We start from the raw sequence: 15,674 nt of genomic DNA, 5'->3' as shown, positions 1-15,674 counted from the left end.
AGAAGAAGAAGAAGAAGAAGAAGAAGAAGAAGAAGAAGAAGAAGAAGAAGAAGAAGAAGAAGAAAAGATCTCCCATGCTTACATGCAAGGTAGCAGAGGCAGATGGAGACATCTGAGCTGAGAGTAGCCACGAGAGCTGGCATTCCATGGAGGGGAAGGATTATTTTGAAGGAGATTGGTAAGGGCCTTCATATTCTGTGTTTCCAGGGGCAGCATTTGATCAAGTGTATTACTTTGGAAGCTTTGTCAACAGGCTATGATCTGGCTACTACTCCTCACATTTATGTCATTGCAAACTGGCCTGAGACTATGGAGTCAGGCTGGTATTGCAGGTGGTGACTGTTCAAGCTATAGTCTTGTACATTTGTATATTTGAGATGGCTTTATTATGTAGCTCAGGCTACCCTCAAATAAATTAATTCTCTTTTTTTTGGGAAGTGTTTCTAAATATATTATTTTGTATGTTGATATAAATATATTTATTAATATAACACTGAATAATATATCTTGATATATTAATGTATGATTTTATTTTTCTAATTGTTATTTGGAAAGAATTCATTATTTAAACCATGGATTGAACACCAATCACTGAAAGTGGTGCCTAGTAGGAGAGGAATGGTTGTAGAAACTGTTTCCTGGGCCAAGCATGGCACTGCAGTTTTTGGGGTACTTGTCTTGCTGTCTGGGTGTCTTATTCACTCACAAGGGTACATAAGATGGGCAGGAAGATGGTGATGGTGGCTGGATTGCTGACAAACTCTGTGACAATGGACACCAGGACACACGCCAGCAGAGTGATGGCCCATGGCGGGAGGCTGCTCAGGGACAGCATCTGGTGCCCGATCCACGTGGAGAGGCCGGAGCTCTGCGGGAGGAGGTGGTACAGTGAGAAGAAAGGGGAAAACACACATTCCAGAGGGGGCTTATTGGCTGAGGGGTTAAGAATGCTGCCTGGGAGGGCACCAGGCCTCATCCGTGCTGTCTAGCCTGACCAGAGCCATGTTCCGTTTATGATTAGGTCAGTTTTGTAGTTCAGAACTGTCTCAAGATTGAACAGCATTTTAACCTTGGGTTTCCTGGTCATGTGGCCTTAGAGCCACCCTTGTTTGCCACAAGATCCTTCCTAGGGCTTTGTCCTGGCAGCACTGGAGGTCTCTACCCCCTACTCTGTGCTTCCGGGTTACTCTCATCCCAGTCTGACAGTCTCATTCTCTGTAGCCCCCTCACAATGGGAAGGGTTATCCTTCCTCTCCTAAAAATGGCTGGCAGCATTGCGTTTCCGCATTAAAACATCCCAGTTGCATATGCCGTTTTCATCTTTCTCTTTTCTGGCTGACATGCTCAGACTCTTCCTAGAGTGTCCTAGAGACTGCAGAGGCAATAAAGAAATGAAGAGTGGGCAGAAAGCAAGGTAGGATGTTTTACACTCCATCAAGCTCAGAGACCACCTTCACTGCGGCTGGGTGGCAGGCTGCTTTTGCTCCCTTTGCTAAAGTCATCAAGAGCTCATGGATCTCCAGGACCCTCACCACATCATGGAAGGCTCCTGTGAGTCAGGACCGGAGGCCTTCAGAATTCTGTCTGCAATAGCCGAGCCCTGTGGAGGACTTTGATGGCTGCACATGGCACATGGACACAGTGTTGGTTAATAATTGATACAGCTCCTCACAGCCTCCAGCAGCTGTCACTGTTTCTTCTTATAACTCATTATTACACCATGAGAATGGCACAAAGGCAGGACGGGAAGAGCCACCAGAGTTAGAAATAGAGTTAGAAATAGTGCGTTTTAAGAAACAATGGAGTTTTATTTATGATGTTATCCAAATAGTACTAATCACAAAAGTAAAATAATTTAATGATAATTACTTTCCAACAGAAATATTTTATGCTAAAATTTGAAATAAATTTACAAATTATGGTGCAAAGGAAGTCTTATTTTACTTTTCAAAAGTCTTGGTGTGATTGGATTTTCTTGTGTCAAAATCAAACAAACAAACTCTGTAGTTTTATATTCAGTGGAAATGACACAGATTTTACTTGTATTGCTCTGGTATTAAAATGTTTCCCAGAAACAGAGCTGCCTATCTGTAATTCATAGATAAGTCTTGCCACGGTAGGACCAGGCCAAAGTAATAACTGAAATTCAATAGAAATCAATGTGAAACTCTTAACGCAGAGTTAGAATTGCTGGCAGAGCAGATACAGGGTTTGCTGAGCAGACTGAGGTTTAAGCGTGGCCACCAACGTGAGGGATAACAGTCACAAGTGGCTGCAGTTTGAATGTAAATGCTGGCATGCGTGCTGAGGAAACCTCATAAAAGCTCCTATACAACTGCAGGCTGATGCTGACATCAGGGAAGAGGATTAGGTACTATAACTAAGCCAGTGGACAGACCACCCCCGGACCATATTTAAATACAGCGAATTCTGAGTGGGACCAGGAAGTGTAACCTCTGAGAATGGTTAAAGTAGCTAGGGAGTTTTAGCTGGGAAAAATAATCCAATAGCACCAATTTATTGCTTTAATAATTAGTACCTAGAATTCCAGAGAACTAAGCCTGAGTCAACAGTGATGACACACAAAGAATAAAGAGCAGCTTGGCAGAAGTGAGTAACTATGTTTTGCATAGGGGGTTCCCAGCAGTGGAGGCGTGCAAGAGCGAATGTCCTGCAGGGGATACTCAATGGGTAGTGTGGGCCCCGGTGGGCTACGAGGTTCATCCCCGGATAGGAGTCTGGCTGGCTGCCAGTGGTGAGATAGATAGTAGTAAAGTCTAAAAGGAACGGGCAATCAAAAGCCTACCAGGATAGGGCTGGAGAAATGGCTTAGCAATTAAGAGCATGTGTTCTTGCAGAGGACCTGGTTTCATTTCCCAGCACCCACATGGGGGCTCACAGCCATAATTCCAGTTCCCGGGGATGTAAAGCCTTCTGAACTCTGCAGGCACCAGGTACACACACACGCACACACAGGCAAAACACTCAAAATCAATTTTAAAATTTAAAATCTACCAAGTTTGAGTCAGGTAGGCGCATCTAGACGAGGTGGAGTGGGAAGCAGCCTGAACCTCTGACGGGTTCATTCATGGATGCTTTCCTTCACAGAGGGCTGATGGCACGGGAGGCTCAGTTATTTCCCTTCAGCCTCGCTGAAAAGAGCCCATGCTAAATGTTCCCATCCAGGAAGTCAGGCAGCCCTCAATCAGCTTCAGCCAAGAATCTCTGAGAGGCACAGTCTAGGTGTGTAGATGGACAGAGGAGCAACCTACTGAGCTGTCATTTGGGGTCTCTGTGAGCCCTTGCAGCCTACTTCCTGTCAGTGCTATGAGACCCCAGAAAGGAGGTGCCTAGAAAATCCAAAATTCCTTTTGCTTGTGACAATGTGGGCCCTGCAGAGAAGGTATCAGTGCCAGTGTGCTGTGACCTATGGCACCAACTGAGATGATGGGGGTGGGGGGGAGGACAGAGCATTTGTCCTGCTGTGTCACAAACTGACCTAGTGACTTGGTGACCATACTATGCTCTCCCTCGGTTACTTCTAGCCTTCCCTTCAGGGTCATAATGGACTCCTGTAGGAAGAATCTGGATGTTTACCTTGCTGCCAGATGCCAGGGCATAGCCTCCTCCCACCAGGATGACAATCTCCCAGGGCATCGTTTTCTGGAAGTCCTTCCATGTGATGATGGGCTCCATTCCCTGGCTGGCTTCCTGGCTTGCCCCTGTACCGCAGACAGAAAGAAACGGAGTCAGATAAGGCCCTAGAGCAATGGTTCTCAACCTTCCTAATGATGTGATCCCTTGATACAGTTCCTCATGCTGTGGTGATTCCCAACCACAAAATTATTTCATTGCTACTTCATAACTGTAATTTTGCTGCTGTTATGAATCGTAATGTAAACATATGATATATAGATTGACCCAAAAAGGATCTTGACCCACAGGTTGAGAAATGCTACCCTAGAGGTGTGATTTGTGAGGAAGGGTCTGGATAGCACCCCTATATTACAGGGTTCAGGAGCTAGCTCTCCTATTTGGGTTGGAGTCTGAAGAGCCTTGGGAAGTCTCCTTTGAGCATTCTAACTTGGTATTCTTTGGATAAAGCCAACCCCCAAACTTTGTCCCTTTAATCTTCACTCACCGTCACTCTTTTTCCCAAAGCAGGGCTTCTTTGCTGGAATGAGGAAGAGCAGGAAGCCAAGAAACACAGAGACGGTGGCATCAGTGCGGTAGCCTTTCCTAGCAAAGAGATCCACATGGCAGCAGGAGGGGAGTCAGGTCTCTGAGCAGGTCATGGGAACACAGCACCTCCACACAGCAAACAGTCCAGCAGTGGCAGCAACCTGACTTTTGCCAGTTGTTGGGCTATGCTATGGTGTACTCATGGGCAGGATTAATGTCTGGAGCCAGCCTCCCTGAGGGAGGTGTCTTAGTGTGAAGTGACAGCTGGGTAGGCCTTGAGTTCTGGGAGTGATCAGATTTGTTTAGCTAACAGCAGAACATGGGTTTCTGTCCTGTGAGGACCACACCACAACTTTGGTGTATAGGAATCCACAGTGTTGGACTGGGCACCTTGACTGGTGGCTTCTTCCTCCACAGGCCCGAGACCCTGAGGCCAGTCTCATTATAGCTAGTTCTTTACAGATGTTACCCTTGTAATGCTCTTAGCATCCTAGGAGATAAATAAGGCTCCAAGAGCTTATGTAAGATGACTAATGTCACAGAGCTGGTAGCCCCTGGTTCCAACCCCAGACAGGGACCCCCAACACTGTGCTTTCTTCTTGATTCCATACTGCCTCTTCCCTAGAAAGAATGGATTTTTTTTTTTTCAGGGACAAAATGAGTTCTGGGTTTGTGTAATCCATGATTACACCTTGAGGAATGAGTGAGGATGGGGTTCAGGAGAAAACAGTATCACTTACTTTTCAAATAAAGAATCCCAGCCAGGGACAAAGCCAGGCTCCCGGGTAAACCACAACACTGTCATCAGAATGAAGAAAAACGCAGTCACCATTTCAGGGTAGCTGTCAAAGATAGCAGAAAGACACACTTCAGGAACTGGGAGCGGACAGCTTTTTCACGTGGCTTCTGGAAGCTCCTATTTAGACCACCAACACTGACAACATAAAATGTAGTCACTGCTTAAGCACTAGAATGGCTGGCAGCGAATTAGGAAAAGAACTGTTAGAAACAACAGAATCCACGTTTCCTGGAGAAATGTAGGGTGGAGAAGGCACAGCGATGTCATAAATAATATTAGTCTCTCTAGAGAACGTGATACAGTGAACACCTTCAGAACTTGCTGTTGGAACATGAACTGCTACCAACCAATGTTTTAGGACAACTTACCATATACCTTAGTTTTAGTATTCCCTTAACCTGAGACAATAACTGGCAATGAACAATGAATTATTACCTATTTTAAAATGGAAGTAACCGTGTTGTGTTTATCCAGTGAGATTCCATGATAATGAATGTATTTTGGTACAACAGTTAAAATGAGATCCAACCAGTAATAGTCATGTTGCCAGTCATCAAAAGTCTCCCTTCCAAAAAACACCCAGGGCCAGATGGTTTCAGCACAGAATTCTACCAGACCTTCAAAGAAGAGCTAACACCAATACTCTTCAAACTATTCCACAAAATAGAAACAGAAGGAACACTACCAAACTCATTCTATGAAGCCACAGTCACGTCACAAAGACCCAACAAAGAAAGAGAATTTCAGGCCAATCTCCCTTATGAACATTGATGCAAAAATACTCAACAAAATACTTGCAAACCGAATACAAGAACACATCAAAGATATCATCCACTTTGACCTAGTAGGCTTATCACAGGTATGCAGGGTTAGTTCAATATATGGAAACCCATCAATGTGATCCACTATATAAACAAACTGAAGGAGAAAAACCACATGATAATCTCCTTAGATGCTGAGAAAGCAAATCCAACGTCCATTTATGTTTAAAGTCCTGGAGAGATCACAGATGCAAGGCACATACCTGAACATAATAGAGGCAATACACAGCAAGCCTATAGCCAACATCAAACTAAATGAAGAGAAACTTAAAGCAATCCCACTGAAATCAGGGACAAAGCAAGGCTGCCCACTCTCCCCATATCTCTTCAACATAGTTTTTCAAGTCTTTGCTAGAACAATAAGATAATTAAAGGAAATCAAGGGGATACAAATTGGAAAGGAAGAAGTCAAAGTATCACTATTTGCAGATGATATGATAGTATACCTGAGTGACCCCAGAAATTCTACCAGGGAACCCCTACAGCTGATAAACACCTTGAGCCAAGTGGCTGTATACAAAATTAACTCAAAAAACAAACAAACAAACAAACAACAACAACAACAACAAAAAAAACAGTAGCTCCCCTGTATACAAAAGACAAAAGGGCTGAGAAAGAAATTAGGGAAACAACATCCTTCACAATAGCCACAAAGGACATAAAGTACTTTGATGTGACCCTAACCAAACAAGTCAAAGACTTGTATGAAAAAAATTTCCAGTCTCTGAAGAAAGAATTAGAAGAAGATATCAAAAGATGGAAAGATCTCCCATGCTCATGGCTTGGCTGGATTAACAGTAAAAATGGCCATCTTACCAAAAGCAATCTACAGATTCAATGCAATTCCCATCAAATTACCAACACAATTCTTTACAGACCTTGAAAGAAAAACTCTCAACTTCATATGGAATAACAAGAAACCGAGAATTGCTAAAACAATCCTCTACAATAAAAGATCTTCTGGAGGTATCTCCATCCCTGATCTCAAGCTGTACTATAGAGCAACAATACTAAAAACTGCATAGTACTGGCATAGAAACAGAATGGTAGATCAGTGGAATTGAATAGAAGACCCAGAAATAAACCCACACACTTATGGACACTTGATCTTTGATAAAGATGCCCAAACCATACAATGGAAAAAAGATAGTATCTTCAACAAATGGTGCTGGTCTAACTGGATGTCTACATGTAGAAAAATGCAAATAGATCCATACTTACCACCCTGCACAAAACTAAAGTCCAAGTGGATCACAGACCTCAATATAAAACCAGACACACTAAACCTGTTAGAAGAAAAAGTGGAGAAGAGCCTTGAACTCATTGGCACAGGAGACAACTTCCTGAACAGAACACCAACAGCACAGGTTCTAAGAGCAACAATCAGTAAATGGGACCTCATGAAACTGAAAAGCTGTAAAGCAAAGGACACTGTCATAAGAACAAAACGACAGCCTACAGATTGGGAAAGGATCTTCACCAACCCTGTATCTGACAGAGGGCTAATATCCAGAATATATAAAGAACTCAAGAAGTTAAACAGCAATAAATCAATTAATCTAATTAAAAAATGGGGTACAGAGCTAAACAGAGAATTCTCAATAGAGGAATATCAAATGGCAGAAAAACACTTAAAGAAATGTTCAACGTCCTTAGTCATCAGAGAAATGCAAATCAAAACAACCCTGAGATTTCACCTTTTACAGCCATCAGAATGGCTAAGATCAAAATCTCAAGTGACAACACATACTGGAAAGGTTGTGGAGAAAGGGGAATTCTCCTCCACTGCTGGTGGGAATGTAAACTTGAACAACCTCTCTAGAAATCAATCTGGCACTTTCTCAGACAATTAGGAATAGCGCTTCCTCAAGATCCAGCTATACCACTCCTAGGCATATATCCAAAAGAGGCTCAAGTACACAACAAGGACATTTGCTCAACCATGTTTGTAGCAGCTTTATTCATAATAGTCAAAATCTGGAAACAACTCAGATGTCCCTCAGTTGAGGAATGGATACAGGAATTGTGGTACATCTACACAATGGAATATTACTCAGCAATAAAAAAAACAAGGAAATCATGAAATTTGCAGGTAAATAGTGGGAACTGGAGAAGATCATCCTGAGTGAGGTATCCAAGAAGCGGAAAGACACACATGGTATATACTCACTCATAAGTGGATATTAGATACATAATATAGGATAAACCTACTAAAATATGTACACTTAAAGAAACTAATCAAGAAAAAGGACTCTGGATAAAATGCTCAATCTCCATTTAGAAAGGCAAAGAGGATGGACATCAGAAGAGGGAGAAAATGGAACAGGACAGGAGTCTGCTACAGAGAGCCTCTGAAAGGCTCTACCCTCCAGGGTATTAAAGCAGATGCTGAGACTTATGGCCAACCTTTGGGCAGAGTGCAGGGAATCTTATAAAAAAAGGGGGGGGGAGATAGTAAGACATGGAGAGGACAGGAGCTCCACAAGTAGAGCAACAGAACCAAAAAATCTGGGCACAGGGGTCTTTTTTTCTGAGACTGATACTCCAACCAAGGACCATTCATGGAGATAACCTAGAATCCCTGCACAGATGTAACCCATGGCAGTTCAGTATCCAAGTGGGTTACCTAGTAATGGGAACAGGGACTGTCTTTGACATGAACTGATTGGCCTGCTCTTTGATCACTTCCCCCTGAGGGAGGAGTAGCCTTACCAGACCACAGAGGAAGACAATGCAGCCAGTGCTGATGAGACATGATAGATTAGGATCAGTAGGAAGGGAAGGAAGACCTCCCCAATCATTGGACTGGGAGAGGGTCATGGGTGGAGAAGGGGGAGGGAGGGTGGGGTTGGGAGGAAAGGAGGGAGGGAGCTACAGGGGGGATACAAAGTAAATAAGTTGTAATTAATAAAAATAAAAAGAAAAGAAAAAATAGTCATGTTGCCACAGCAGAATGAACGACATGGGGATGCAATCCCAGCAGAAATTTAAGTGAAAATAGACAGGATATACAGTTATGTTCAGTATGAGCTTTATAAAAAATATGTACACATATACATATATATCTATAATAAGCATATCCTATGGTACTGAGGCTTGAACCTAGGGCTTTGTACATGCTCAGCAGGCGCTCTTAACCGCTGAGTTAATATTCCATGCTCCCTTTGACTTTAATTGAAATAGTCTAAGTTGTCCAGTCTGGTCTTGAACTTAACTTCCTGCCTGAGCCTTTGGAGTTTATTGGGATTATAAGTGCAGCTTAATCATATATGTCTCTCTGTCTCGGTCTCTGTCTCTCTCTCACACACACATGCAAACACATGTACATGCATGCACACGCATGTACCCACGTGTGCACACACAGAAATGGGAAGGAGCATATTATGCTAACAATTAACACTAAGATTCAAGTCCATGTTACTTTTTTCTTACATTTTCCTATATTTTATAAATGCCATTCCATATACATTTATTCCTTATAAATTAAAGTGTTAAGAAATACAATTTCCATCTGAATTTTTTACTCAAAGGTCTGCGTGGGGAGTGCTCTGAGAGAGTAGATCCAGCATAGATAGAAGGCTGTACTGGGCGCTGTGGGAATACTGACAGGAATGTCTGAGGTTGTTGGTGACGTCTTGGTTCTCCTGTCTTCAAGTCTGCTTGGTGTTGTCTTATGCTGTAAGTATAGCCCTGAGGTGCCCAGCTCCCTGGATGGGACAGCTGGATCACTAATGTGGCTCATTTGGAAAACGCAGGGACCCTGGCTTTCCAAGGAACCTCGCATGTTCCATGAGTGTGCTTTCTTTCTGTTGCTTTTTCTCCAACTGCCCCACCAGTTACTCTACTCATACCTTGGCTTTTGAAGATAGAAGAGAGTGGCCACAGGAATCTGTTCCGGCACGGCTCTGACATTAAATAACACCTGAATGCTTAGGTTCAGAGTTCTGGAAAATTCTGCAAAGATCTGGAGAGGACAGGAGCTCCACAAGGACCAAATATATCTGGGCACAGGGGCCTTTTCTGAGACTGATACTCCAACCAAGGACCATACATAACCTAGAACCCCTGCTTGGATGGAGCCCATGGCAGCTTAGTATCCAAGGTGGTTTCCTAGTAAGGGGAACAGGGACTGTCTCTGACATGAACTCAGTGGCTGGCTCTTTGACCTCTCCACCCCTGAGGGAGAAGCAGCCCTGATAGGCCACAGAGGAAGACATTGCAGCCAGTCCTGAAGAAACCTGATAAGCTAAGGTCAGATGGAAGGGGAGGAGGACCTCCTCTATCAGTGGACTTAGAGAGGGGCAGGGAGGAGCTGAGGGAGGGAGAGTGAGATTGGTAGGGAATGAGGGAGGGGCTACAGCTGGGATACAAAGTAAATAAACTGTAATTCATATAAAAAATAAAAAAAATAATAAAAATTTCTGCCAATGTGGGGGACTGTCAGGAACAAGGCTGCTGGGTCCCTTCACTGTTGCACTGGGACAGGGGAAAGCAGACGGTGTGACTCTTACCTAATGTTGCCCAGCTTTTCATATTCCTCCCGGATCCTCTTCTCTGACAGCTCTTCCCTTTTGGTCTTCTTCTTCTTGCTCAGAGAACAGGTCTCTTTAAAGCTAGGAAGGGAGAGTGAGCACAAAATTAGAATATGCTCCTGAGGTCAGATATAGCCCCCTCTCCTGCTCTATCTCTGTTCTCTTCACATGCAGACTGCCCCTCCACCTTCTGCTTTTGCAGCTTCTGTCTGCCTGTTACCCAGCCTCTCTTAGACCTTCCCCTGGCTCTGGGTATACCCATTTGGACATGGCTTGGGTGTATCGATGAGGAATCGTGTCTTACAGATGTGCAATTGGATATTTATATCTAGTTACTTTCACACAAGTGTCTTGTACATGAGTAGAGTCAGAGTGTTAAGGTGTGTGTGTGTGTGTGTGTGTGTGTATGTGTGTGTGCGTGCATATGTATGTATGCACACACTTACTTGTCTAGAGACAAAATTTGCCTGGGATAAAATTAGGTGCTAGTTTTATATTACAATATTGGCCTGTTGGCCATTATTGGTTTGACAATAAGTTGAGTAAAAAGAAAACATTCCATAGGCAACTTACTAGCAAAACATCATATGATATTTTACCCTTTTGCGTTTGCATTTGATCAAATGTAGAGTAGACTAATGGTTATTGAGGAAAGGCTTACTAAACAGGTTACTATTAGAAGTAATATCACGAGGCTCATATCTAACTTGTTGTTTTGAGAGATAGGAGCACATTCCATATAATCTGCTAGAGCGAAATCACCACCATCTCTAGTATTAAACCTAGGGCAGCTTTGCTTAGACTCATGTTTCTAAGAACATGATTGGGGTTTCTCTGTGTGATTTGAGGGCAATGAAATTACACCAGACACTCTCTAGACTTTCTGTAAGTTAGAAAGGTCTGCTGGCCAACTGTTTAGAATTAAAACCAACTCATTGTGCACTAAGAGAGTGCAGAGTTCATGAAATCTTCGAGTCTCCACAGGAGACCATGTCCAGCTCCCAGTCGTGTCCCCTGCACTCCCAGAGCAGAGCCTTCCGGTTCTGGGCATGCCCGCTTTGAGCAGCCTTCGGGAGCTGGTGCTTTGCCAGCAGGGCGCTGGCACTCACTTGCAGCCAAGGAAGAGCCAGTGCATCCAGAACCAGCTGACCACCAGCATGATGAGAGAGATGGGGAAGCTGAAGAGGAACCAGGTGCCGAAGTTCACCACCTCTGCCGCCGGATACTGGCTGGAGGGTAAAGATAAAGTCAGGGATGAGGAACAAGTGAAATTCCACATGGTGTTTGCGGTGATAGCAAGAGCGCCTTCAGAAGACATGCAGCAAGGCCAAGGGCAGAGGAAACTACACAATTTAGAACTGTTCAGACCCAACCATACAGACTCAACTCTGCTCCTCCTCCCCACTGGCATTCCCTCCCGAGGCCACAAGGAACTCTCTCTCAAATCCCCCTCCTGCTACTTTCCCCCATTTCATGCTGCTCTCCAGTTTCCACCCAGTATGAGTTTTCAAAACCATAGCTCTGCCCTCACTCCTTACTTCAGATCCCTTGAAGGCATCTCATGGCCTTTCTTTCTGGCATTGTCCAAGCGCTCTGTGGGTTTTGACAGCCCTTTGTTATTTGTCCCTCTCCCTCTCTGGTCCCCTCTGCCCTGTTGTTTAAGTGAAGTGTTCTGTTCTCCTGCCTCACCATCCAGATGGCCCCATCACTGTTGTCTTGGGGGAGGAATTTCCTCCCTGAGGATGGATGAGCTCTCTGAGCAGAACCCTGGACTTGTCTTGCCTCCCAGGCAGCTGTTCTGCTCTGTCCTTAGCATCTAGTCCCAGTCTGGCCCAGCCACCAATAGAGGATTCTTTCTTAGTGCTTGCTGACTGAGTGGATTACTTACTTGTTGAAATGCTCTAAGAAAATAAGGCTGGTGGAGGTGCCAATGATGGTGGTCAGGCCACCAATGGTAGCAGCGTAAGATATGCTCAGAGAAAGGCACTTGCAGATCATTTGGTCATGGTGGGATCTGTACTTCTTCCTGTTCAGTTCTTGGTTCTTGGAGCTGGGGGTCAGGACTCCTGGCTTTTCCTACCAAAGAAAAATTAGTGAATTCCACAGTCAGCTTGGGCTGTCCAGCGCATGGAGCCAGAGAGGCAGGACACACCATGGTCCAGTGGGCAGGTGTTGAGTCTCAGCCTCAGATGGATAAACCCTCGTTCCTCCTATGCTAACTAAGCTTGCTTCTGAGCTTCCATTTCTTCTGCAGAATCATACAGTCTCTGCCACATGGTTGTGAAGGACAAAGGACAAGACCCTTGGATCACTTCCAGAACTCCATTAAGAATGGTGTGTTATTGGGGCTCTAAGCCATCTGGCTTACAGGTTGAGTGCTCACTGCTTTTTGAAAGGACCTGGGTTCTCTGGTTCTACTGGTTCACAACCACCAGTAGCTCCAGTTTCAGGAGATCTGATGTCCTCTTCTGGCCCCTGTGGGCAACAAACATGCATATTTTCTACATATCTACATGTAGACACACATACACACATAAAAATAAAAAATCTTTTAAAATGATAAACTATTATAATTTTTTTTTTATTTTTGGAGTCAGGGTCTAAAGGAACTCTTGCTAGCTTCAAACTTGCTATGTAGCTGAGGATGACCTTGGACATCTCATTACCTCTCCTTCCACCTCTCAAGTGCTAGAATCATAGGTATGTGCCACTACTCCTGACTTACTATGATTTTTGGTGTTTTTGAGGTTATTACTATGGAGACCATTGTTTGTTTTTCCATTGTTTGCATTTAAGTCAACAGAATGTGGTTTTTACTTTGAGCTTTAAAAATGTTTTGTTATTATTGAATGTATTTATTTATTCATTTAATAATGAATGTATACGTGTGTGTACCATTTGCATGCAGTACCCAGGGAGGCTGAAGAGGATGCCAGATCCCCTAGAGTTGTTATAGGCCCCATAAGCCCCTGTGTGGGTGCTGCAAATTGAACCCAAGTGCTCTTCACTGCTGAGCCACCTTTCTAACCTCTAATTTTTTTCATGGAGGTGGAATGGCAGTCCCGGTGGGGAGAAGGGTTAGAATTAAGCTTGGGATGGGGATGTTTCTCGGGGGTAGAGCACTTGCGTAAAGGCCTTAGGTTTGCTACCTAGAAAACAAAGCCAAACAGCCGTCCAATTACAGAAGAACCTAGCTTTCATGAGGAGAAAACGATAACACCATTCCTCCATCCCCTCCTCACACTTCCTCTCCCCCTTTGTCTTGGCCTTGGCCTAGTCTTCTCAGTCTTCCTTGGGTTAGTTGATTATCTCACATCGGACTGTGTGAGACTTGGAAACCTGGTGCAAATGTCAGGAGGCCAAGTCATAAGAAAAATGATAGGAGAACAAGTCATCTTGCTATGCTTCTCATGGCCCTTAAGTATTGTCCATCTTCCTCTGAGGGCCAGAGTAAGGCTTGGGCACTTTTAACCGCTGAAAGGTTTCCTGCCCACTTGAGCTGGAAAGGACCATTTGAATCCCAGGATTCTCATGATATTTTCTTCTAATGAAATTTACACTGAACCTTAATACATGATCAAACTGTAGCTTTGAATTGGCTTCTATTTTGTAGCTGGGGTTTAACTACATGTATTCAAAGGAGACTGGGTTGGAATGGAGATGCTATTCTTTCCAGATCTCATCTGCTGGCTCCTGGTTTCATTCCTCTACCTCATTTTCAAGAACGAAATTCAAAATCACTACCTTGTTGAGCTAGGACTATGGGGAAAATGCACAGCACTGTGCTAATATATGTTAATAGAATAAACATTTCATAAATGGTAGCATTTATTAATGGTGAGAGCGAAAGATGTGAAACAACTGTGACCAGCATTGATTAAAAAAAAAAATCTGAAATCAAGGGCTGCAGGTGACTGACACCTCTTCAGACCAATCTCCAGTCTCAACATCCAACTCATTTCTGCATTTTGTTTTAGTATTACAACAACAGGAAAAAAGACTCATTTGTGCAGAAAAACAAGTGTGCTTATAATCTCAGGACACTAAAGAAAATATTCACAGTGGGGACTGGTAAGAAGGCTCAGTGGGTTAAGGCACTTGTCCCTGAGCCTGGCAAGCTGAGTTGAGTCCCTGGAACCTACATGGTAGAAAGAGAGAATTGGCTCCTGAAAGTTGTCCTCTGACTTCACATTTGTACTTGTATACTCCTGTGTGTGTACATATACACACACTCTGAATAAATAAATGTGATTTTTCTTCAAGACAGGGTTTCTCTATGTAGCATTGGCTGTCCTGGACTTGCTTTGTAGACCAGGCTGGCCTCAAACTCACAGTGATCCTCCTGCCTCTGCTTCCCTGAGTACTGGGATTACAGGCATGGCTACTGCATCTGGCTCTAAATAAATGTAATTTTTAAAGTAAACAAATATTTACAGTTCTATTGAAATGCTTTTGGAAAATCATTTGAACCTCAAATCTACCAACCTTAAGCATTTTCAGTTGAAAAACCTGTGGCCCAGAAAGTCTTGGTTTTCGGTGATGTCCAGTGAGCCTGGGCTCTTTCCGTGGCACACACATCAGACATTTATGCTAACCATACCTCACTAGCCAGAGATCCTGACAGCATTGGGGCCAGTACCTTTAGGAAGCATAAGGTATTTCATAGGGTGTTCAGTTACCTGCGATGAACTTTGCTTCTTATGTTGCTGTTGGTTTGCTGTTTTGATAGGTTTGGTGACCATGGGCACACCATTCAGATTCTGCTGGGACAAAAGCCGTCACACTGTTAGGAAGAGGATATGATCCAAGTAGCTGGACAGGTACCATTTAATTGTCCCAGGGATACCCTAGGTCTTGCCACTATGGGTCTCAGGGAGCAGAAGCCTGGGAGGGCATTCTAAAGAGCATTTCCTACATAGGATCAGGCTCCATCTTCATAGCTTTCGAACTGCCAGGGGAAGAAGCTTTGAAACGTGAGGTCATCACTTTGTCCTTATAGGCAAAACTAGCTTTCTGGGAGTTCACTAGCACATGAAGAACTCTACTACTTTCTAAAAACAAAAACAGTAGAAGCAATGAAATCATTTTTGGGGGATAATTTCATTACCACAGTGAAATCCACAGTTTGGGGGCTGGAGAGATGGCTCAGCAGTTAAGACTATATGCTGCTCTTGCAGAGGACACACACTCAGCTACCCATGTCAGGTGGCTCATAACTTCAGCTCTAGGAGATCCAAAATCTTCTTCTGGACTTTGGAGCCTCTGCACTTACACCCATACACACACACACACATACACACACACACACACACACACACACACACACACACACACACACAC

The 15,674-nt window shown here is 43.8% G+C and overlaps 1 protein-coding gene across 1 annotated transcript in view; it reads right to left on the bottom strand.

The window, feature by feature from the left end:
• Slc13a4 (solute carrier family 13 member 4) overlaps positions 1-15,674 on the bottom strand; it is a 42,214-nt gene that overhangs the window by 3,861 nt on the left and 22,679 nt on the right. Inside the window, exons 7-14 of the mRNA XM_055602096.1 lie at positions 15,014-15,094; positions 12,223-12,410; positions 11,444-11,563; positions 10,314-10,415; positions 4,923-5,024; positions 4,142-4,239; positions 3,598-3,722; positions 707-868 (exon numbers count right to left, since the gene is read on the bottom strand). Of these exons, the coding sequence (XP_055458071.1) occupies positions 707-868; positions 3,598-3,722; positions 4,142-4,239; positions 4,923-5,024; positions 10,314-10,415; positions 11,444-11,563; positions 12,223-12,410; positions 15,014-15,094 (978 nt within the window). The remainder of the gene's footprint in view (positions 1-706; positions 869-3,597; positions 3,723-4,141; positions 4,240-4,922; positions 5,025-10,313; positions 10,416-11,443; positions 11,564-12,222; positions 12,411-15,013; positions 15,095-15,674) is intronic.

The sequence above is a fragment of the Psammomys obesus genome, unplaced genomic scaffold, assembly GCF_907164565.1.
Source record: "Psammomys obesus unplaced genomic scaffold, mPsaObe1.curated_primary_1811, whole genome shotgun sequence".
In the NCBI taxonomy this organism is placed as follows: domain Eukaryota; kingdom Metazoa; phylum Chordata; class Mammalia; order Rodentia; family Muridae; genus Psammomys; species Psammomys obesus.
This window is presented reverse-complemented; position numbering and strand designations above follow the sequence as displayed.